The following is a 20,346-nucleotide window of genomic DNA, read 5'->3' on the forward strand; positions in this document are numbered from 1 at the left end:
AAATTTTAAAATTTTATTATTTCTTCTGTTTATTTAATTTAATTTTTGTATTTTAGTTCTCAAAGCTTCTTTCTTGCTAGTTTGCCAATCTCATTTGCAAGACAACAGTTTGAAATCGACATTTTTGCTGTAAAATTTGGGTGACTTTTAGCTCGGACTTGGGACTGGTAGCTACCGTAGCTTGAGATCAACATCTGTCGTTTTAATCTTTACTTTGTTTGGACGATGGTTTGAGTTGCCGCGAATTTAGAGGACCCAACGTACCGATATTCTGTTTATTTCGTTATCGTGCGCGAAACAGGGAAGAAGCTGTAGCCAGCTTTCTTCTGTTTCAATTCTAATTGGGAGTTTCTGAGGAAATTCGAAGTCTTTGGGAAATGGGTTTTCGTGATTTTGATTTTAATCGAAAACTCATTGACGGGATTTTGAATTTGAAGTGATTGGATTGGTGCTAAGGGCCTCTCATGGGGAGATTTCTTGGCGGGTTTGTGTTGCCTCTGCTGCTGCTAACAGGTATTTAAATGAAAATGCCTTTGGTTTGTTTGATTTAATAGCCATGTTGTTGTAGTAAGATTATTTCAAGTAGATGAACTGGATATTACTCTTGGTATTATATGTGTTGCACTTGACCAGCTGTTCTAGTAATCTGCAACTCAAAAGTTAGCATGCATTTGGATTGAGGTGCTGATTTCCTTGTTGTTGGGTTTTCTTTAGCAATTTGAATGAGCTCATTTAACTTCTTTTTATGATAATTTAGATGAGCTAAGCTTGTATATTGTCTCTATCACATATATAGTCTCATACTGTCTTCATCATCATCAACCATAATGCGTATTCTATTTTATATGGTTGTGGAGAAATTCTGGACTTAGAAAGCTTACTTATAGCTACTGACAATCCATGCGTGCTTAATAACTGAGGTTTGATTAATCTTGGCATGTTTCCATTTTTCTTGCAGCTGCTTTTATCAACTGGAGCTTGCTCTCCCTTGTTGATTTGGTAGCATTTCTTCTTATTCTATTTAATGCACCAAAAATAGGTAAGTTGCTCTCCGTAAAATTTTCAGTTTGTCTTCCACATTACGAATGCTTTTATCTAAGTACACACTACCCAGTGAAAATGCGCTTGTTGGATGCTCTTCATGTGAATTTCGTTCTCCCTTTTCCTCTGGTGTATTGTAGACATTTTCATCTGACCAGGAAATCAATATACTAGGAAAAGTATGTGCTTATGGATTACCACTGTCTGGCTAATGAGTTGGCACAAAACTTTTCATATGGAAGGGGTTTTCTTGATATGACAATTCTTAGCTACAACAGACTAGTTAAATTCTTTGTTTTAGCCTGAGAACAATCTGAGTTGTAAAGTGATCTCAATCACTTAATTAAATTTGTCCTGCATATTGACTGTTACTTGAGGTGCATTGACTCACCAGTCCATAAATTGAATCTTGTGCCTCAGTTATGACATAACTGTGATAGCATGATTCTGCATTAGTTTTTATTTTGTTTTCGTTGTAAAAAATGGTAAGTGTCTGTTTATGGATGAGGATCAAAGAAACAGATTATGCAGTTATAGATTCCATAAAAATATATTGAGTAGAAATTTTAACTGCTGTTAAAATATATAGTTGACATGAATCCTTTTTCAATGTGCTGTAGGAATTTGATTAAGTGCATCTTTGAGTGCTCAACTTTGGTTTTCTTAAGTAGCTTTAACCACGTGCATACCAAATTTAGGCATAAATGCTGTGAACTTATTTTATACAATCAAGGAAAAATAAGTTTTAGAGATCTACTTGAGTTTTATTTAGTATCTCATTCAATGTCAAACCTTAGGTTTGATTGGATTCAAGCAGAAAATGCACTTTGACCAATTTTGGTTTACAATGTAACTTAGGAGACAAAAGAAAATGATTTTGGTGTTTTTGATACTGCTTCTTATTATATTAAATGCTGGAAATATCTTGTATTTATATAATTGATTTTTACTACTTCTAACAGTGTTTTCTTTGTTGTAGGATTTCATTTTGGAAGGAGGCTTTTATTATTGTGGCTCATTGTCATATTTTCTTTATTTGTTATTTTTTCTCAAGTGATATATCTTGTTATATGGGCTATTGAGGGAAATAAATGGATTGGAGCAGGTGCTTGGTGGGCAAATCTTATTGGATTCATGATGTATGAATTGTCTTTTGTTTCTATTTTAATCTCATATCCCTTTATTTCGTATGCATACATAATATACTTTGTTTCTTGTGTATGGTTTTGCAGATTGCAGTCATGGAAATCTCCCTCTGTGCTATATTTTTTACTCTTACAACTATCAGTCGTAGCTGTTGCTTTAGTTGATTTGTATGGAAACAGATTTGGTCTTGTTTCATCGTGTGATTCATGTTGGGGTCGATTTTCGTCAGCTGTTGAACGATTAATTTGTAAGTAATTAACCGCTTGAATTTATTTATTCTTCCATGGGGTTTTCTTTGATTTTTCCTGTTGAACCATTAGCATTATATGCATAAAGAAATTTAATAGACAAAGCTTGAATAAGGTTCTTATTTTTATTCTCAAAAGAAATGAAGAAGAAAAGAATAAGGTTCTTGTTATGCATTAGATTGTCTTCTTGGGCAAATATTCTTGCAAACTGTTAAAGATGCTTTGAATAATTGATGTATTCACCTTATTAACCTTATATTAAAATGCAAGATGCATGCCCATGTTAAACTCCATAATTGATCTTACAAAAGTAACAACTGATTTGGAATTATTTATCTGTTACATCTGGAAGGTTCTCATCTTAGGGTTGCTTCCTGCTTGCTGTTGCCTGCCATTCAGCTGGTTGTTGGAATTAGCCATCCCTCATGGGTTTCTCTACCATTTTTTATTGGGAGCTGCGTTGGTCTTGTAGATTGGTCTTTGACAAGCAATTTTTTAGGACTTTTCAGGTGATTTCCTTGTAAACCTTCATTTGTTACTGGCTGACATTGTTGCCTCTCTCTCTCTCTCTCTGCTTTAATTAGTTTCTCCTGTTGCTAATGGTTGCATCTATGGGTTTGAAGGTGGTGGAAGCCTTTTCACTTGTATGCAGGCTTCAACATTGTCTTGCTTTATGTGTATCAGCTACCTGTGGAGTTTTCAGACATGTTACAATGGATAGCTGATTTCATTGGTCTGTTCAAGATAACTTTACATTCGGATTGGACTGAAGTTTGTTCAAGCTTATCTCTTTTACTTTTCTACATCATGGTATGTCTATCTTTTATGACATCTACAAATCCAACACAGTTTATGTAGCAGGATACTTGAAAACCAGTGACTTCAGCTTCTCTAAAGTGTAGGTTCTGCAAGTTGATCATGTAATAATTCATCCCTGGATGATATGGTTATATCATTCTATTTAATCTGACTGTAGTTCAGAATTAAGTTAAGAACCATGCAGATTTGGATTATGTGCAACAGAGAATCCTATATTACATATCAAATGTGTGTGTCGTCCTTGCTACTTTGCTACATAAGTGTTTCAATTCTTAAAATCCTTGCCGCATTGCTTACCTTGTTGTGGTTTTTCTTATACCTTTTCTTCTTTCTAATGCAGCTATCCTGTGTTAAATGTGATCTAGAGGAAATGGATTTTATTTTATCCATGAAAGAAAATAACTTGACGGAGCAACTTCTTCCTTCGAAGCATTCATTTTTTATTCGTGAATCTAGGTAATATTCTTGGATGTTGGAACATCTTTTCATCCGGTTCACATGATGCTGTCTCCTTTGATTATTGTCTTCAATGCATATAAGTTAACTTTTCAAATTTGTTGGAAGTTCTAACACATATGGGAGGAGACCTTCTGTCTTCCTCCCCTTAATCCATATCTTTGATTTTAATGAAGCAAAGCTGATTTGATGTGGGAACCCTTATAATTGTAAGTGTGTTTGTGTGCAGCTTAAGTAATTGTTTGTTCTTCGCAGATCTGGTGTAAGGCATACCAATGTTTTGTTGACGGGAGCAGTTTTCCGGACCTTTAGTATCAACTTCTTCACATATGGATTTCCGGTATATATTCCTATACTCTCTCTTCCTCTTGATTGAACAACATCATGATGTTTATTGAGGCTGAATTGACCCATGCATGCCATCTTTTTGAAGGTGAAGATAGGCAGTAGTGAATTTCAGTGCTTGAACTTAATGCATGAGGCATTAGGTATCTATTTAGTTTGAACCATCATCTAGGGATCTTACTTGCCATAGTGTTTTAAATTGTTATTTTTATGTTTTTCCAATCCAGTGAGCCTAATTTGACAGTTGATTTTTATTTTTGTTAGTTTCTATCTTTTTGATTTCAGGAAAAAAAAAAAATTATTGTAGCAAAATGCATGCTTCTTTTCTCCTCAAATGTATTACTTGCAAACTTTACCCGATTTATTCTTTTAAATTAAGATCAACTGGAAATTTTATAATAGTTTGAGGTAGATAAAGTGGGCAGGTTGGAAATTAGGTGGCCTACTCCATCATCTTTTGATTGTCACATGTGGAATGAAGTAGTACGAAAGTATCTGCTGAATTTTAACTTATGAGTTCCCAATTTTTTTCATTTACTTGCGTCTAGCAAAAATTGATGTTTTTAGATCTTACTTTTTAGTCTTGTTATATTCGTGGGTTTATATGAACATTTCTAGTGGTGAATTTGACAGGTGTCCTTGTTTGCTCTTTCTTTTTGGAGTTTTCATTTTGCAAGCGTTTGTGCATTCGGGCTACTTGCATATGTTGGCTACATCATATATGCCTTCCCTTCCTTATTCCGTTTGCATCGACTGAATGGGCTGCTTCTTGTCTTCATTCTCTTGTGGGCTGTTAGCACATATATTTTCAATGTAGCATTTGCATTCCTGAATTGGAAAATTGGGAAGGTAGTACTCTCTTTCTGGTAATGTTTCATGTCTGAATTTAACAGAAAATGATTGGAAGTTAACTGTTTGATTACATGTACAGAACACGGACATATGGGAGATGGTTGGGTTGTGGCATTATCCCATACCTGGATTCTTTCTGCTTGCACAGTTCTGTCTTGGAATATTGGTTGCCTTGGGTAATCTTGTGAACAACTCAGTTTTCCTTTGCTTGTCTGATGAGGATGCGCGATTTTCAAATGACAACAGCACTGTAGAAGGTATTGAAATACAATTTCTTTGTGTGTGTGCGCATGCGTGTATGGTGGTGTAAAGTTTAATGGCAATATTGTATGAAAATAGGTCAACATTGGATATCATCTTTGTGCTATATATCTCTCCAAGAGTATATCTCTGTTAACCGTTGGGCTGTTCCCTTGATTTTCAGTAATGTATATGCTTAGGTCATGTCTTATTGTATTTACCTTCCATATATTTAATTCAGTTTATATCCTTAATCATAGGTGAGGGAGAGACCAAAGTATTGATTGTGGCCACAATTGCTTGGGGACTGCGCAAAAGCTCTCGAGCTATCATGCTGTTACTGATATTTCTCATTGCCATGAAACCTGGTTTCATCCATGCTGTTTATGGTATGTGTCAAGCCTAATTTAGTTATTAATTCATGAAGTTGACTCTTATCAGGATGCCCTTTGTTCAATCTTGTCTTTTTATATCTTGTAATGCATGAAACTAATGCTTAAATTACAACACCGCACTTTAACTAATTAATTTTATGTTTTGACCTGTGATTCAGTGATATTCTTTTTGATATATCTTTTGAGCCACAACATTAGCAGAAAGATACGCCAGTCTTTGATTCTCCTATGTGAGGTTCACTTTGCACTATTGTATATCATTCAGATTAATCCGATCTCTGATACTTTGGAGCGAAAAGGCTCTTTGAGTGCAGAAGTTTTATCACAGTTAGGTATGCAACTGTTTTTTCTTGGTTCATTTATGTTTTATGATTTGACATGTGGACCTGGTTATGGTTTAATTTCTTATGAGGAAGGAGTTGATTATGCTTAATGTCAGAAACTGCTGCCAAAAGAAAAAAGCAATGTGTACTGATATTATCTTATCTGGAAATGATGCAGGTCTCCTTCAACATGAAAGCTCGTGGGATTTTTTGAAAATAGCTTTGCTTGCTTGCTTCTGTGCAATTCATAACCATGGTTTTGAAATGCTGTTTTCGTTCTCAGCAATTGTGCAGCATACCTCTAGCCGTCCAGTTGGATTTAGCATTTTGAAAGCTGGCCTGAACAAATCAGTTTTGTTGTCAGTGTATGCCTCCTCAGCCATTAAGTACAGCCATGATAATCCTTCTTATGGTATAATTTTATCCTTGTTATATTTATTTATTTTTTCTTGAATGTGGCCAATCTGGTCTCTGACAATCGCAGACTTATATGAAAGTGCAGTTGAAGTTGGGTTTTAGAAATCAATTGCTGATCTCTCTCATGTGCAACTAACTCTTGCGCATGAGAGAAAAAACTCTTAATCAAATTGCAGGGTCTACTAGAATCAGTTTAAACTCATTGTTCTTAGGCAACTAGGGAAACTACCGCCAGTCCTTGTGCTTTTCTGCTACTGCTTCTACCCTTCCTTTAACTACTATTGACATTTATATTTGCTGATTTGTTTCTCTTTCCAGAAAGAAGAATAGCATTATTCCTCAGTGCTATTGGGCAGAAGTTTTTATCTGTGTACCGATCATGTGGAACCTACATTGCCTTCCTTACTATTCTCCTTACTGTATACCTGGTGAGACCCAATTATGTATCATTTGGGTACATATTCCTTCTCCTTACTTGGATAATTGGAAGACAACTTGTTGAGAGAACGAAAAAGCGCCTTTGGTTCCCATTGAAAGCATATGCAATTGTGGTGTTTATCTTTATCTATAGCTTGAGCAGTTTCCGCAGCATTGAGGTTTGGTTGTCCAGGTTAATAGACCTTTATTTCTATCTAGGCTATGACTCAGAAGCTTCATCTTTGGAAAATGTTTGGGAATCCCTAGCAGTCTTGATTGTGATGCAACTTTATAGCTATGAGAGGAGACAAAGCAGGTATAACAAGTCAGATGATGCTGATGTGTTAGAATTTGGAGTGCTTGGGTTTATAAAGCGGTTTGTTGTTTGGCACAGCAACAAGATCTTGTTTATTGCAGTATTCTATGCATCTTTATCTCCAATTAGTACATTTGGATTTTTGTATCTACTTGGCCTTGTCATCTGTTCAACTTTTCCTAAAGCTTCACGGATCCCGTCTAAATTATTCTTGGTTTACACAGGATTTCTAGTAACAGCTGAGTATCTTTTTCAGATGTGGGGTAGACAGGCTGCAATGTTTCCTGGACAAAAGCACTCTAATATTTCCCTTCTTTTGGGTTTCCGTGTATTTAAACCTGGATTTTGGGGTCTAGAATTCGGCTTGAGAGGAAAAGTGCTGGTGATTGCTGCGTGTACCCTTCAATATAATGTTTTCCGCTGGTTGGAGAAGATGCCAAGCACTATCCTAAACAAAGGAAAGTGGGAAGAGCCTTGTCCATTGTTTGTCTCAGCAGAAGATGCCAATATTAATTCTTCCATCCCTAGTGAGGAAAACAAGCAATCAACAGATTCTGAAGCACTTTCTGTGAAACGAGAAGGGGCTAGGAGCCATTCATGGCCATTTTTCTCCCCAGGTTTATCGGAATCCCATAATCCTATGTCCCCTAGAGCAGGAGGTTCTGAGGGTAGTAGCAGTAACAAGTACTCATTTGGGTACATTTGGGGCAGCACCAAGGAGAGTCATAAGTGGAACAAGAAACGGATTCTTACCTTGAGAAAGGAGAGATTTGAAACACAGAAGCTTATCTCAAAAATCTATCTGAAATTCTGGATGGAAAATATGTTCAACCTCTTTGGTCTTGAGATAAACATGATTGCATTGCTTCTTGCAAGCTTTGCTTTGTTGAATGCCATTTCTTTGGTATACATTGCGTTACTTGCTACTTGTATTATTTTGAATCGGCATATTATACGTAAGATATGGCCCATACTTGTTTTCCTGTTTGCATCCATTCTCATCCTTGAGTACTTTGCCATCTGGAAGAGTATGTGGCCTTCAAATCATCCTGATGAGACTAATGCACGTTGCCATGATTGCTGGAAAATCTCAACTATGTATTTCAGTTACTGCAAGTACTGTTGGTTAGGTATTACTCTCTTAGCCATCTGAGATTTACACAGAGGCCTGCACACAAATATACACAAATATGCACATGCATGTGCAAACAGACATACTACTTTTAGTTTTATTTTATTTTCTCCAACATTAGCCTTTAAAAGGCTTTGTGGTTTCTGAGATACTCAAATTATTTAGTTTCTTTTTTGAATTGGAAAATGTTGCAGAAATTTGATATTGGATTATTGGCCCATTGCTTTGACAAGTTCTAAGACAATTTATTTTGATCTGTGACCTTATATCTGTTGTTTGCTTTTATGTTTCAGTTCTTATGTAGATCAATGCATTAATTTAAGTTATTAACAATGTATACCACTTATGCCATAGGACTTATTGTTGATGATCCGCGAATGCTTATCAGCTATTTTGCTGTCTTCATGTTTGCTTGTTTCAAACTTCGTGCTGACCATTTGTCCGGCTTCTCGGTGTCATCAACTTACCGTCAAATGATATCTCAACGTAAAAATATATTTGTGTGGAGAGACCTCTCTTTTGAAACCAAAAGCATGTGGACCTTCTTTGACTACCTGAGGCTTTACTGCTACTGCCACCTATTGGATCTTGTGCTAGCATTGGTTTTGATTACTGGAACCATTGAGTATGACATTCTGCACCTTGGTTATCTTGCTTTTGCGCTGGTTTTCTTTCGGGTGAGACTTGAAATCCTAAAGAAGAGGAACAAGATATTCAAGTTCTTGCGCATATACAATTTTGCTCTTATTGTTCTTTCTCTTGCATATCAATCTCCCTTTGTGGGGGAGTTTTGTGCTGGAAAGTGTGAGACGGTAGATTACATATTTGAGATGATTGGACTTTATAAGTATGACTATGGGTTTCGGATTACTGCAAGATCAGCTCTTGTTGAAATTGTCATATTTATGGTGGTATCACTTCAGTCATATATGTTTTCCTCCCAAGAATTTGATAATGTTTCTCGATATCTTGAAGCTGAGCAAATTGGTGCCATTGTGCGTGAGCAAGAAAAGAAAGCTGCCTGGAAAACTGCACAGTTAAAACACATTCGTGAATCTGAGGAGAAGAAACACCAGCGCAACCTGCAAGTGGAGAAAATGAAATCAGAGATGCTCAACCTGCAAATCCAGCTTCACAGCATGAACTCAGTTACTAATTGTGGTGACTCTCCTCCTGTCAGTGAAGGCCTAAGAAGGAGGAGGAGTACTTCTCTTAACTCAAATAACGATGCTGGGACCCCTGATAAAGAAGGATTACCCATGAAAAAGGAGCAGATACTTAAAGAGGATTCGTTGTACCCTTATGAATTGCATCAATCTCCTGCAACAGTGAACATGGAAAACCCAACAGTGGTGGAGTCTATGAAGGATTCGATGGAATCTTTTCACTGTGAGATCACTGAAGTCGAAGATGTTACTGATGGTGTATTATTTTATTCTTCAGAAAAGAAGGAGAAAGTTAAAGGGCAAGCAAAGGAAAGCCCACTCATCTCTGCAGTTCATCTGATAGGTGATGGCGTTTCCCAGGTACAGTCTATTGGAAATCAGGCAGTTAACAACCTAGTAAGCTTTTTGAACATTGAACAAGAGTCTGATATCAACGAGCACTCTTCTGTTGAGGATGGGGTATATGATGAGATGGAGAGCCAAAACACTAAGTACATGTGTTTTAACCGTTCATCTTCCCTGCAGTCCGATACGAGTTCTGATCCCACAAGTCTGCAGTTAGGAAGGATCTTTCGTCACATATGGTCCCAAATGCGGTCCAATAATGATATTGTGTGTTATTGTTGCTTTGTCATTGTCTTCTTGTGGAACTTCAGTTTGCTTTCTATGGTGTATCTGGCAGCGTTATTCTTGTACGCCCTATGTGTAAATTCTGGTCCAAGTTACATCTTCTGGGTTATTATGCTGATTTACACAGAAGTCTATATTTTGCTTCAGTATCTGTACCAGATTATCATCCAGCACTGGGGTTTGAGTGTTGCTTCAGACCTACTTCGTGAGTGGGGATTTCCTGCACATAAAATCACTTCTTCTTTTGTTGTCAGTTCATTGCCTCTCTTTCTTGTCTACTTATTTACCCTCATACAGAGTTCTATAACTGCAAAAGATGGTGAGTGGATGTCGTCTACGGACTTCGACTTCTATAGGAGGAGTGCTTTCCATGGAAAAGAGGTTCCTGTAAGTTATAGCTGGAGTGAGAAAACAAAGGAGCTGCTGCACATAATGGGAAATGCAATAAAATTGATAATCAGAAGCTTCTTTAGGTACTGGGAATCACTGACACAGGGAGCAGATTCCCCTCCTTACTTTATTCAGGTGTCTATGGATGTCCGCTCATGGCCGGACGATGGAATTCAACCAGAAAGGATTGAGTCTGGAGTAAATCAATTGCTTAGAATCATCCATGATGAAAGGTGCAAGCAGAAAACCCCTACTCCATGCCCTTTTGCTAGTAGGGTGCATGTTCAAAGCATTGAAAGGAGTCAAGAAAATGCAAATGTAGCGTTGGTTGTTTTCGAGGTGGTATATGCCTCCCCCATAACAGAGTGTGCTTCGGTAGAATGGTACAATTCACTTACTCCAGCAGCTGATGTGGCGAAGGAAATTCTACAAGCACAGAATGCTGGGTTTGTTGAAGAAATAGGATTCCCATACCCTATACTCTCTGTAATTGGGGGAGGCAAAAGGGACGTTGATCTGTATGCCTATGTGTTTGGTGCCGATCTGACTGTTTTCTTTTTAGTCGCCATATTCTACCAATCTGTCATAAAAAATAAAAGTGAATTTCTGGACGTGTATCAGCTTGAAGATCAGTTTCCTAAGGAGTTTGTGTTCATCTTAATGGTTAGTTTTTCATAATTTTCTGTCGTGCTTTAAGTAGTGCAAAATCAAGTTTACTTTATGGTCTATTGCAAAAAACATGGAGTTGCAAATTTGAAGCTAAATAAATCATCTTTTGTTCTTGGTTGAAATGTATAATGTTCTCTAAAAGGATAAATGATTTTCCTTGCAGATCATCTTTTTCTTGATTGTCCTTGATCGCATAATCTACCTCTGCTCATTTGCCACTGGAAAAGTAATTTTCTACCTTTTCAACCTCATCCTCTTCACATATTCAGTTACAGAGTATGCTTGGCACATGGAGCCTTCCCACCAACATGCTGGAGGATTAGCACTTCGTGCTATATTTCTTGCAAAAGCAGTTTCTCTGGCACTGCAGGCTATACAACTGCGACATGGAATTCCTCATAAAAGCACTTTGTACCGGCAGTTTTTGACCAGTGAAATTTCACGAATTAATTACTTAGGATATCGACTATATCGCGCTCTGCCATTCCTTTATGAATTGAGATGTGCACTTGACTGGTCGTGCACAACCACATCTTTGACCATGTATGATTGGCTAAAAGTAAGTCTCTTAATCTCTCTACAGCATTCCATTATAATTAATCTTGCATTGAACTTCAACCTTTGAAAACTATGCAGTAAATTTTGATTGAACATTTGCATGTTGTTCCTGAAACTGATTTTAGCTTTCTACTTAGCTGGAGGACATACATGCGAGCTTGTACCTTGTCAAATGTGATGCAGTCTTGAATAGAGCAAAGCACAAGCAAGGAGAAAAGCAAACAAAAATGACCAAATGCTGCAACGGCATATGTCTTTTTTTTATATTGATTTGTGTTATTTGGGCTCCAATGCTGGTAAGCAACTTTCACACTCGCAGACAAGCAGACAAGTACACGTGCGCTTTGATTTTAACTTTCTCTATATCATTTCCCCTTACAGATGTATAGCAGCGGTAACCCGACCAACATTGAAAACCCCATTAAAGATGCCAGTGTTCAGGTTGACATCAAGACAGCGAGTGGAAGGTTGAGTCTGTATCAAACCACCCTCTGTAAAAAGCTCCAATGGGATAAGCTCAACTCTGATGTTAATCTTGATCCCAAAGGTTATTTGGATACGTATAATCAGAAGGATGTCCAGTTGATATGCTGTGAAGCTGATGCAAGTACTCTGTGGCTTATCCCCAATGTGGTTCAGACAAGATTCATTCAGTCCCTTGATTGGGACACCCACATGGATATATCTTTTACTTGGGTGCTTTCCAGGGGCAGGCCCAAAGGCAAGGAAGTTGTTAAATATGAAAGAAGTGTGGATCCTCAGGATCTTCCAAAACAATCAGATGTCCAGAAAGTTCTTAATGGCTCTATAAACAGCTTTAGGATATACAATGTTTATTCAAGATACTTCCGCGTCACTGGTTCCGGGGATGTAAGACCATTGGAACTAGAGGTACCCTCTCCCTCTCTCAGTTACATCTTTAACTAACGTAAGTTCTATATGTCAAATTTTGTTATCAATTTGAGATCTTGGTTTCAGGTGAGAGAGTGAGAGAAGGAGAGAGATGTTTGTATTGATCTATAGCAGTTTTTGTTGAAATGATGGAATACTATTGATTTACAGGATAATTTTGTTAGTGCGGATCTTGTCATAAATCGTGCTAATTACATCTGGTGGTCCTTCCATGACATCAATTCATCCGACGTCAATGGATGTGGAGGTTTGAGAGGACCCATGGCCATCATTGTATCTGAGGAAACACCGCCAGGTAAGTTTATGAAAAATGTCCTGTTTCATGTGCACAAGTTTGCTTTGTGGTTTACTAACAATATTTTTGGTTTAAATGACTTTTGTTCTTCATTTTTGGGTGATATTTCTGATCTGCAATGTTACTTCAGAGGGTATTCTTGGTGACACCCTTAGCAAGTTCAGCATCTGGGGTCTCTACATAACATTTGTTCTTGCTGTTGGCCGCTTTATCAGACTTCAATGCTCTGACTTGAGAATGAGAATCCCCTACGAGAACCTTCCTTCCTGTGATAGGTAAGGCAACTTTGTTTTGGTCCTTCCTTCTTATATTTCATTTTCCAAACCAAGTATCAATACGAGTAATATTTTCCTGGAACTTTATGGCTCTTTTATTGTATAGGTTGATAGCCATTTGTGAGGATATATATGCTGCAAGAGCAGAGGGTGAGCTTGGAGTTGAAGAGGTCCTTTACTGGACGCTGGTGAAGATTTACAGGTCACCACACATGCTGCTCGAATACACAAAACCCGACTAGACATGCTACCTCCAGTTGACAAGGACCCAACTAGGTTGAACATTGGCATTAGGTTTGACTAACACCCATTATACATATCAGAAATACAGATACTGATACCCAGTTATATTTGAAGAAATACAAAACAAAATTCTTTTGGCCGCCATGTAAAACTCCGGCAGCCAGAGAACCTCTGGTTTCCATGTTTAAGGATATGCACAGAGCTCAACATTTTTAGCATAGCTTTGCATAATCACAGAAGGCATAGTGGTGACATGTACACGTGTATTTCAAGATGATTTTGATTTATCATGTATATAGTTCAATACAAGTTGGAGAAAAGCATACAACAATATTATATTTTCCAGTAGATTTCTGTTCCTTTTCCTTCAAAAACACAGGATGTATGTGTATCAGTTGGACAAACCATGTCATGTCACCATTGTAATGACTTCACTTGAATATATTGTTGCCTTGTTGCCACCCCTCCCCTACTCAAAAGGTTTGTGAAATGAAATATGCGTAAAACCAACTACCAAAGAAAACAAAAAATACGATGGAAATTCAACCAATGCAACTCACTACAAGTATCATTTTTCCAAAGTCGACCCAAGTTCAATCGATGTGAATAACATTGTGGCTCTCCTCAAATCATCTTCATTAGTGAAGTGAACAAATAGAAATGCAATGAACACAAGTGCGGCTGGAGCATCAAAATTCCAATATGATATCAGTACGGACAAACAGACATCATTTCCACACCAGGCAAAACCTCCCAACAGAATTTTCACCGGTGATCTTTCAACATACACTACTCATACACTGCCCGTCTCCTCCTCATCCTTCGGAGGTCTCATTTTTTTGTGGCTGCTATCAGAACCCTTTTTACCAACAATCTCAGGGATAGTGTCTTCCATAACCTTTGGGCTTGCAAAGTCGAAATCTGAAGCAGATATGCCTTCGTATATGGGGTTTTCTTTTAAAAATGCTGCTATCTCATTTCGGGTTCTCACTTTTTTCCCCTTTGGTGTAATATAATAAGCATCTAGTTTGGAATAATCTTTTCTAAGCACCAAATGTCTCTTAAAACCTTCTGGGGTCTTCTGAAGGTCAGGCTTATCAATGGCCCAGGTCCTAGTGCTATTGTACTCAATATCGGCAGGATCATCACAAGACACACCAGGTTTTTTGTTGCAATAAAACGGTTCCTCACTCATTTTGCTTCTGATTTCCTCAAACTCTTCTTCTGAATTAATCACCCTCCATTTATGGCATTCGTCACACTGCGCAGCATATAGATCAATTGAACTTGTCCCTGTCTGTGGTTTCTGTCAAGAGAATCCAAATGGATTTAGCATATTCAATGATTTAGCCATCAAAATCAGAACCAAATTTAAACCCAACAAGAATTTGCAACTACTCATGCAGATTAAAGTCAAAATCCTATAAGAAGCATAAACACCAGATTGCATACAATTATATGAAGAAGAACAATATACAAAGAAAGCGCAAAGTTTGTTCATTCAATTCACCCCAACTCCACTTTAATGCCACGCCAAGCTTCCCCGGTATGAGCATGTAATCCATCTCATTGTGGGATAATCATAGTCATTCCATACTTAACTTCTTAAAAATCTCTCTAAGCTAGTTATTTTCAACAACATTTGAGCAGTAAAAACAACATCTTATATGCCATTAAAGTCATCAAGAAGCACATTTAACACCAGCTAACGCACGAAATTATGAGCATGCTTTGAAAAATTCAAATTTTATTTTAACTGAATCTAAGGTTGTATTGTCCCTCTTTGCTAATTATGATTAAGGTGAATATCAAAGAGAAATTAAATTGAATTGGGTCAAAGAGCAGTAAATACCCTGCTACTTATCCTAGACAAAACTGAAAAAGCAAGAATGTACCAAAAGGGGCATCATATTGCTGATCACTTGCCAATAATCTCAAGACGAGCATTTCACACCAGGCTAACATACAAGATAGTGAACATGCAAGCTTCAACTATTTTTTTTCTGAAAAATAAAAATTAAGAATGATTTCAAACTCAATCTAAACTTAGGCTTTACAATTTTATTTTCGCTAAATGCTATCAAGGTGAAGGCTTTCCAGATTTACTTATCAACGCAAAAATAATTTGAATTGGATTAAGGAGCAGCAAATCAAATCCTCTAGCACTTATCCTTGATTGAAACACTGGAAACCCAATTTCAATGAGATATTGAGGAAAATATTGGATCAAACAGATTCTATTCGTACCTTGGACGACGTTCTAGGGGTTCTTTGGCTGTCCATTAAGCTTTTTCTGTTCCTGGAAAATTCTTTCTCTCTTTCCTTCCTGCCAAACAGCCGGAGGAGGAGGAGGAGGAGGAGGAGGAGGATAATCAGCATATATGCTCAATACGGATCTCCATTTATATTTATACCAAACGACGTCGTTACCTTCTAATGTCTGGATCATATTAAAAGAATAATTAAATTAAGTATGAAATCGCATCTTTGTTTTTTGATAAACAAAATATGACCACAACGATTTTTTTTTTTATAGAACTTTTTGTATTGAAAGGGGCGATGACATATTAAATTAAACTCACACACACAACACGGATGCTAGGACTTGAACCCAAGATCTTGCCTGAGGAAGTAAATACTCCAAACCACTACACTAGTGGATCTTTTGCCCACAACGATTTTTAAAATACATGAAAATGGTTTTAAATATTTATTATTCAACAAAAAAAAAATTAAAAGTTTTATTTACTATTATTCATATCCTTATTTCACAATCACTTTCTGTCTTTCTTTTCTCAATAGTCTCTAGAACTAAAATAATATACCAATAATGTTGCATGTTTTACAATTCTGATTATAAATAAATAAATAAGTCTACAAACACTCCAAAAACCAACAAAATAATCAGTTTTCTATTTTATCTAGGAGTAGGAGTTGGATTCCCTTAATTATTCAGTTATTGCCTTTTGTTCTTTTTCATGGGTAATTAATGCAATTTAATTCTAGCATCTCGACTTATATGCATATGAAAATCAGCAAAAGGAACTCACCTTTTTACTTTGTGTGGATTGCTATAGGGGATAATATCAGACTAATCTATGTGCTTAAATTTGGGATGTGAGTGTTTTATACATTGTTACGGGGATAAGACCATACTAATCTATGTTAAATTTTGATAATTGATTTATCGAAATGAGTTTGACATGGATTAACGTGAACTTTTTCTTTGTAGTCATCAATAAAATGTACACTCTCTCGCCGATATTGATAATGAAACTCAGTATATAAGTGTAAAACATGCTACAAATCCATTTTATTTATGAACCTACAAAAACTCCTATACCTGCCTTTTATTACTCAACAATGCACTAGAACTACTCACCGTATGATTTAGCCCTAAATTGGGTCAGTTGCATGTACCTAATGATGAAATTAAATGTTTTGGAGTCCTCTGCTATTACTACAATTAGTGTGCAAATCCAAGCCATCCATTAAAGTGAAGTCAAGTGGGGATATTGATTGAATGGTTGAGATTAGTGCATCTCAAGAATTGAAGTTGAATTAAATTAAACAGGTAGGAGGGAATTTGGGCCAAGACGGCAAGTGCGAAGCAGGACCAGTTTTTATTTGGCTATGTGGTTTCTTTATATGTAAAACCATCCCGCCCAAACCCAAGAGTGAGTCAGTGAGGCGCAAACACAGCAGCAGGCAGGCACTGAAGAGGCTTCACGCATTGCTCTCTCGTAGCAGAATGGGAGCCATTGCCCCCACAGCAGCAAGTTATTTCATACAGTTTTCTACGAAAATATTGTGCACACAAATGGAACGCTTAGCATGATCTCATATATCTCGCTTCTCCCTCACACATTTCTCTTTGCTAAGGACAAACCACAACAAAACAACTGATTGAGCACTTCAAAGCACATCTGCTTTGCTAATACAGATTAACTTGATCTGCTCCGGATCCAGTGCCTAGGCTAATACAGGCAGCCCAAATAGTTTGAATAAGACCCCCAGCACACATGACAGTGCCACTCACAATTCACAAATACCACAGGGTCAGAAAAATTACAAAAGCAAATTCATGCATTTGTGTGTAGTGTACAGAACACACAAAGGGGAAAGCTTTTTAAAACACTAAATTAAGATACCAATATATCACAGTGACTCGAAGCAATCTATCAATCAGAACCTGAAGGAACTAGGATGCTACTTAACTAACTTGTAGACCTTGCAGCCGAGGGCTTCGTCGCAGTGGAAGCTGCCATTGTGAGTGCCGACTCGCTTAGCTGGAGTAGCGGTAGCCATGAGAGAGCGAGAGAGGTGAAGGCGCAGGTGATGGTGGAGGCTCGGAAGACGAATGGTAGCGTGTGCTTAAACCCTCACTTTCCACTTTTAACACGTTGGTGCCTGTCATTTCAAGTTGGTCAATTTAGTTGTGGAGGGGCAGTTCAGTTCACAAACAGCAAAGTCTGCGTGCTTAGGTCTGCGTTTAACGGCAGTCGGCCTAGTATACGGGCCATGCATGCAGTGCATGATATCTAACAAGATTTTCAAGCTCTGCATCTTCAATAATGATTGTCCAGGAAGATAGTATACTTGTCTGCAAGTTGTCTTTTTCGGATGGTGATTGTGTTATGGAGGGTAGGGAATTCATCATTTTAGTATGTGTTGTAGGGCCTCCCTCTGATTACATTGGCAAGTTATTGCACACTGTAACTGGTTCTGCCATGAACGCGTGTTTTTTTTTTCTTGAGAGAATTGCCTACTTGGTTGGCACTGGCAGAAACTAACTGAAATAGATTGGGATCAACGTCAGTTTGCTTATTTCAAGTGTTTTAATTGCTTTTCTCTGTCAAGGAAGAAATGCACCACATGTTTTCTTCCCTAGACTAGTGCAAGGAAATGAATGCAGAAATTATTCATGAACAATGGCTTTCGGGTGGGCGGGCATGATTTCTTTTGAGGAAGTTTTTCAAGGAGTTTAGGCAAGGAATTAGCATCAGGAAGCTATAAGAATGTACTATTTTCTGAGGAGGTTTCTGATGATCAGGTTGTGTTCGAAAAATCGGCCTAGGCGGGGACTAGGCGCTAGGCGGCCGCCTAGGAGGCCTGGGCGGGTCTGACCCAGAAAAAAAAAACCCCCATTTTGGAATCTCCAAGGACAGGGACGAGATGATGATGGTGGCTCAGATTTTGGGAGCTATAAGAATATACTATTTTCTGCAGGGGTTTCTGATGATCAGGCAGTGTTCGAAAAATCGGCCTAGGCGGCCTGGGCGGGTCTGACCCAGAAAAAAAAACGCCATTTTGGAACGTCCAAGGTCAGGGACGAGATTATGATGGTGGCTCAGATTTTGGGGTGGCGAGATGAGGATTGAAGAAGATGAGAGGTCGCGGGGAGGGCAGGAAGACGACTCGTGTTAGACTTGGGCCTCGGCTCGTGTTGATAAGAAAAACAGAAGAGATGGGCTTTCAATTGGGCCTATCTCTCAGTTACATCTTTAACTAACGTAAGTTCTATATATCAAATTTTGTTATCAATTTGAGCTCTTGGTTTCAGGTGAGAGATTGTGAGAAAGAGAGAGAAGTTTGTATTGAAATCTTACACAGATTACACAGAGGCTCATGTCCCTGCAGTAATTTCCTTGGCAGTTTTTTGTTGAAATGATGGAATACTATTGATTTACAGGATCTGGGGTCTCTACATAACATTTGTTCTTGCGGTTGGCAGCTTTATCAGACTTCAATGCTCTGACTTAAGAATGAGAATCCCCAATGAGAACCTTCTTTCCTGTGATAGGTAAGGCAGCTTTGTTTTGGTCCTTCCTTCTTATCTTCATTTTCCAAACCAAGTATCAATAAGAGTAATATTTTCCTGAAACTTATATGGCTCTTTTATCGTATAGGTTGATAGCCATTTGTGAGGATATATATGCTGCTAGAGCAGAGGATGAGCTTGGAGTTGAAGAGGTCCTTTACTGGACGCTGGTCACCGCACATGCTGCTCGAATACACAAAACCCGACTAGACATGCTACCTCCAGTTGACAAGGACTCAACTAGGTTTGAAATTGACATTAGGTTTGACTAACACCCATTATACATATCGGAAATACAGACACCGATACCCAGTTATATTCGAAGAAATTCAAAACAAAATTCTTTCGGCCGCCATGTAAAACTCCGGCAGCCAGAGAACCTCTGGTTTCCATGTATAAGGATATGCACAGAGCTCAACATTTTAGCATAGCTTTGCATAATCACAGAAGGCATAGTGGTGACATGTACACGTGTATTTCAAGATTATTTTGATTTATCATGTATATAGTTCAATACAAGTTGGAGAAAAGCCATACAACAATATTATATTTTCCAAGTAGATTTCTGTTTCTTCTCCTTCAAAAACACAGGATGTATATGTATCAGTTGGACAAACCATGTCATGTCACCATTGTAATGACTTCACTTGAATATATTGTTGCCTTGCCACCCCTCCCCTACTCAAAAGGTTTGTGAAATGAAATATGCTTAAAACCAATTACCAAAGAAAACAAAAAATACGATGGAAATTCAACCAATGCAACTCTCTACAAGTATCATTTTTCCGAAATCGAAAGTTCAATCGATATGAATAACATTGGGGCTCTCCTCCAATCGTCTTCGTTAGTGAAATGAACAAACAGAAATATAAAGAACACAAGTGCGGCTGGAGCATCAAAATTTCAACATGATATCAGTACGGACAAACATACATCATTTCCACACAAGGCAAAACCTCCCAAGAAAATTCTCACCGGTGATCTTTCAACATACACTACTCATACACTGGCCGTCTCCTCCTCATCCTTCAGAGGGATAGTGTCTTCCATAACCTTTAGGCTTGCAAAGTCGAAATCTGAAGCGGATATGCCTTCGTATATAGGATTTTCTTTTAAAAATGCTGCTATCTCATTTCGGGTTCTCACTGTTTTCCCCTTGGGTGTAATATAATAAGCATCCAGTTTGTAATAATCTTTTATGGAGGGTAGGGAATTCATCATTTTAGTATGTTGTTGTAGG

At 37.8% G+C, this 20,346-nt stretch overlaps 2 protein-coding genes across 3 annotated transcripts; one reads left to right on the forward strand and one right to left on the reverse strand.

The window, feature by feature from the left end:
* On the forward strand, nt 69-13,727 carry LOC18766419 (piezo-type mechanosensitive ion channel homolog). 2 transcript variants are annotated; one of them, XM_020569861.1, is made up of 21 exons: nt 72-513; nt 959-1,039; nt 2,021-2,180; nt 2,274-2,434; nt 2,788-2,944; nt 3,059-3,245; nt 3,595-3,710; nt 3,966-4,050; nt 4,689-4,904; nt 4,987-5,164; nt 5,408-5,536; nt 5,701-5,874; nt 6,044-6,277; nt 6,601-8,145; nt 8,502-10,996; nt 11,166-11,561; nt 11,698-11,856; nt 11,942-12,451; nt 12,623-12,767; nt 12,898-13,042; nt 13,149-13,727. In XM_020569861.1, the coding sequence occupies exons 1-21, from the start codon at nt 465-467 to the stop codon at nt 13,282-13,284; spliced, it is 7,458 nt and encodes a 2,485-aa protein (XP_020425450.1). In that variant the 5' UTR covers nt 72-464; the 3' UTR covers nt 13,285-13,727. The 2 variants fall into 2 exon arrangements, with proteins under 2 accessions (XP_020425451.1, XP_020425450.1); XM_020569862.1 differs by lacking the exons at nt 11,942-12,451; nt 12,623-12,767; nt 12,898-13,042; nt 13,149-13,727 and having other exon boundaries at nt 69-513; nt 11,686-11,773.
* LOC109950584 (methyl-CpG-binding domain-containing protein 4-like) lies at nt 13,804-15,687 on the reverse strand. The gene is made up of 2 exons (XM_020569863.1): nt 15,533-15,687; nt 13,804-14,591 (listed from the first exon to the last, which is right to left on the reverse strand). Exons 1-2 carry the CDS (start codon nt 15,662-15,664, stop codon nt 14,079-14,081), a joined length of 645 nt encoding a protein of 214 aa, XP_020425452.1. The 5' UTR covers nt 15,665-15,687; the 3' UTR covers nt 13,804-14,078.

Source organism: Prunus persica, chromosome G8 (genome assembly GCF_000346465.2).
Source record: "Prunus persica cultivar Lovell chromosome G8, Prunus_persica_NCBIv2, whole genome shotgun sequence".
NCBI lineage: Eukaryota > Viridiplantae > Streptophyta > Magnoliopsida > Rosales > Rosaceae > Prunus > Prunus persica.

Bases quoted from the DNA above. Each gene is read 5' to 3' on its own strand.
- LOC18766419 (XM_020569861.1), top strand. From the start codon at position 465: ATGGGGAGATTTCTTGGCGGGTTTGTGTTGCCTCTGCTGCTGCTAACA. The intron at 2,945-3,058 runs GTGATTTCCTTG...ATGGGTTTGAAG, and splicing joins AATTTTTTAGGACTTTTCAG to GTGGTGGAAGCCTTTTCACT. The intron at 11,562-11,697 runs GTAAGTCTCTTA...CTTTCTACTTAG, and splicing joins CCATGTATGATTGGCTAAAA to CTGGAGGACATACATGCGAG.
- LOC109950584 (XM_020569863.1), bottom strand. From the start codon at position 15,664: ATGCTGATTATCCTCCTCCTCCTCCTCCTCCTCCTCCTCCGGCTGTTT. The intron at 14,592-15,532 runs GTACGAATAGAA...TTCTCTTGACAG, and splicing joins CCCCTAGAACGTCGTCCAAG to AAACCACAGACAGGGACAAG.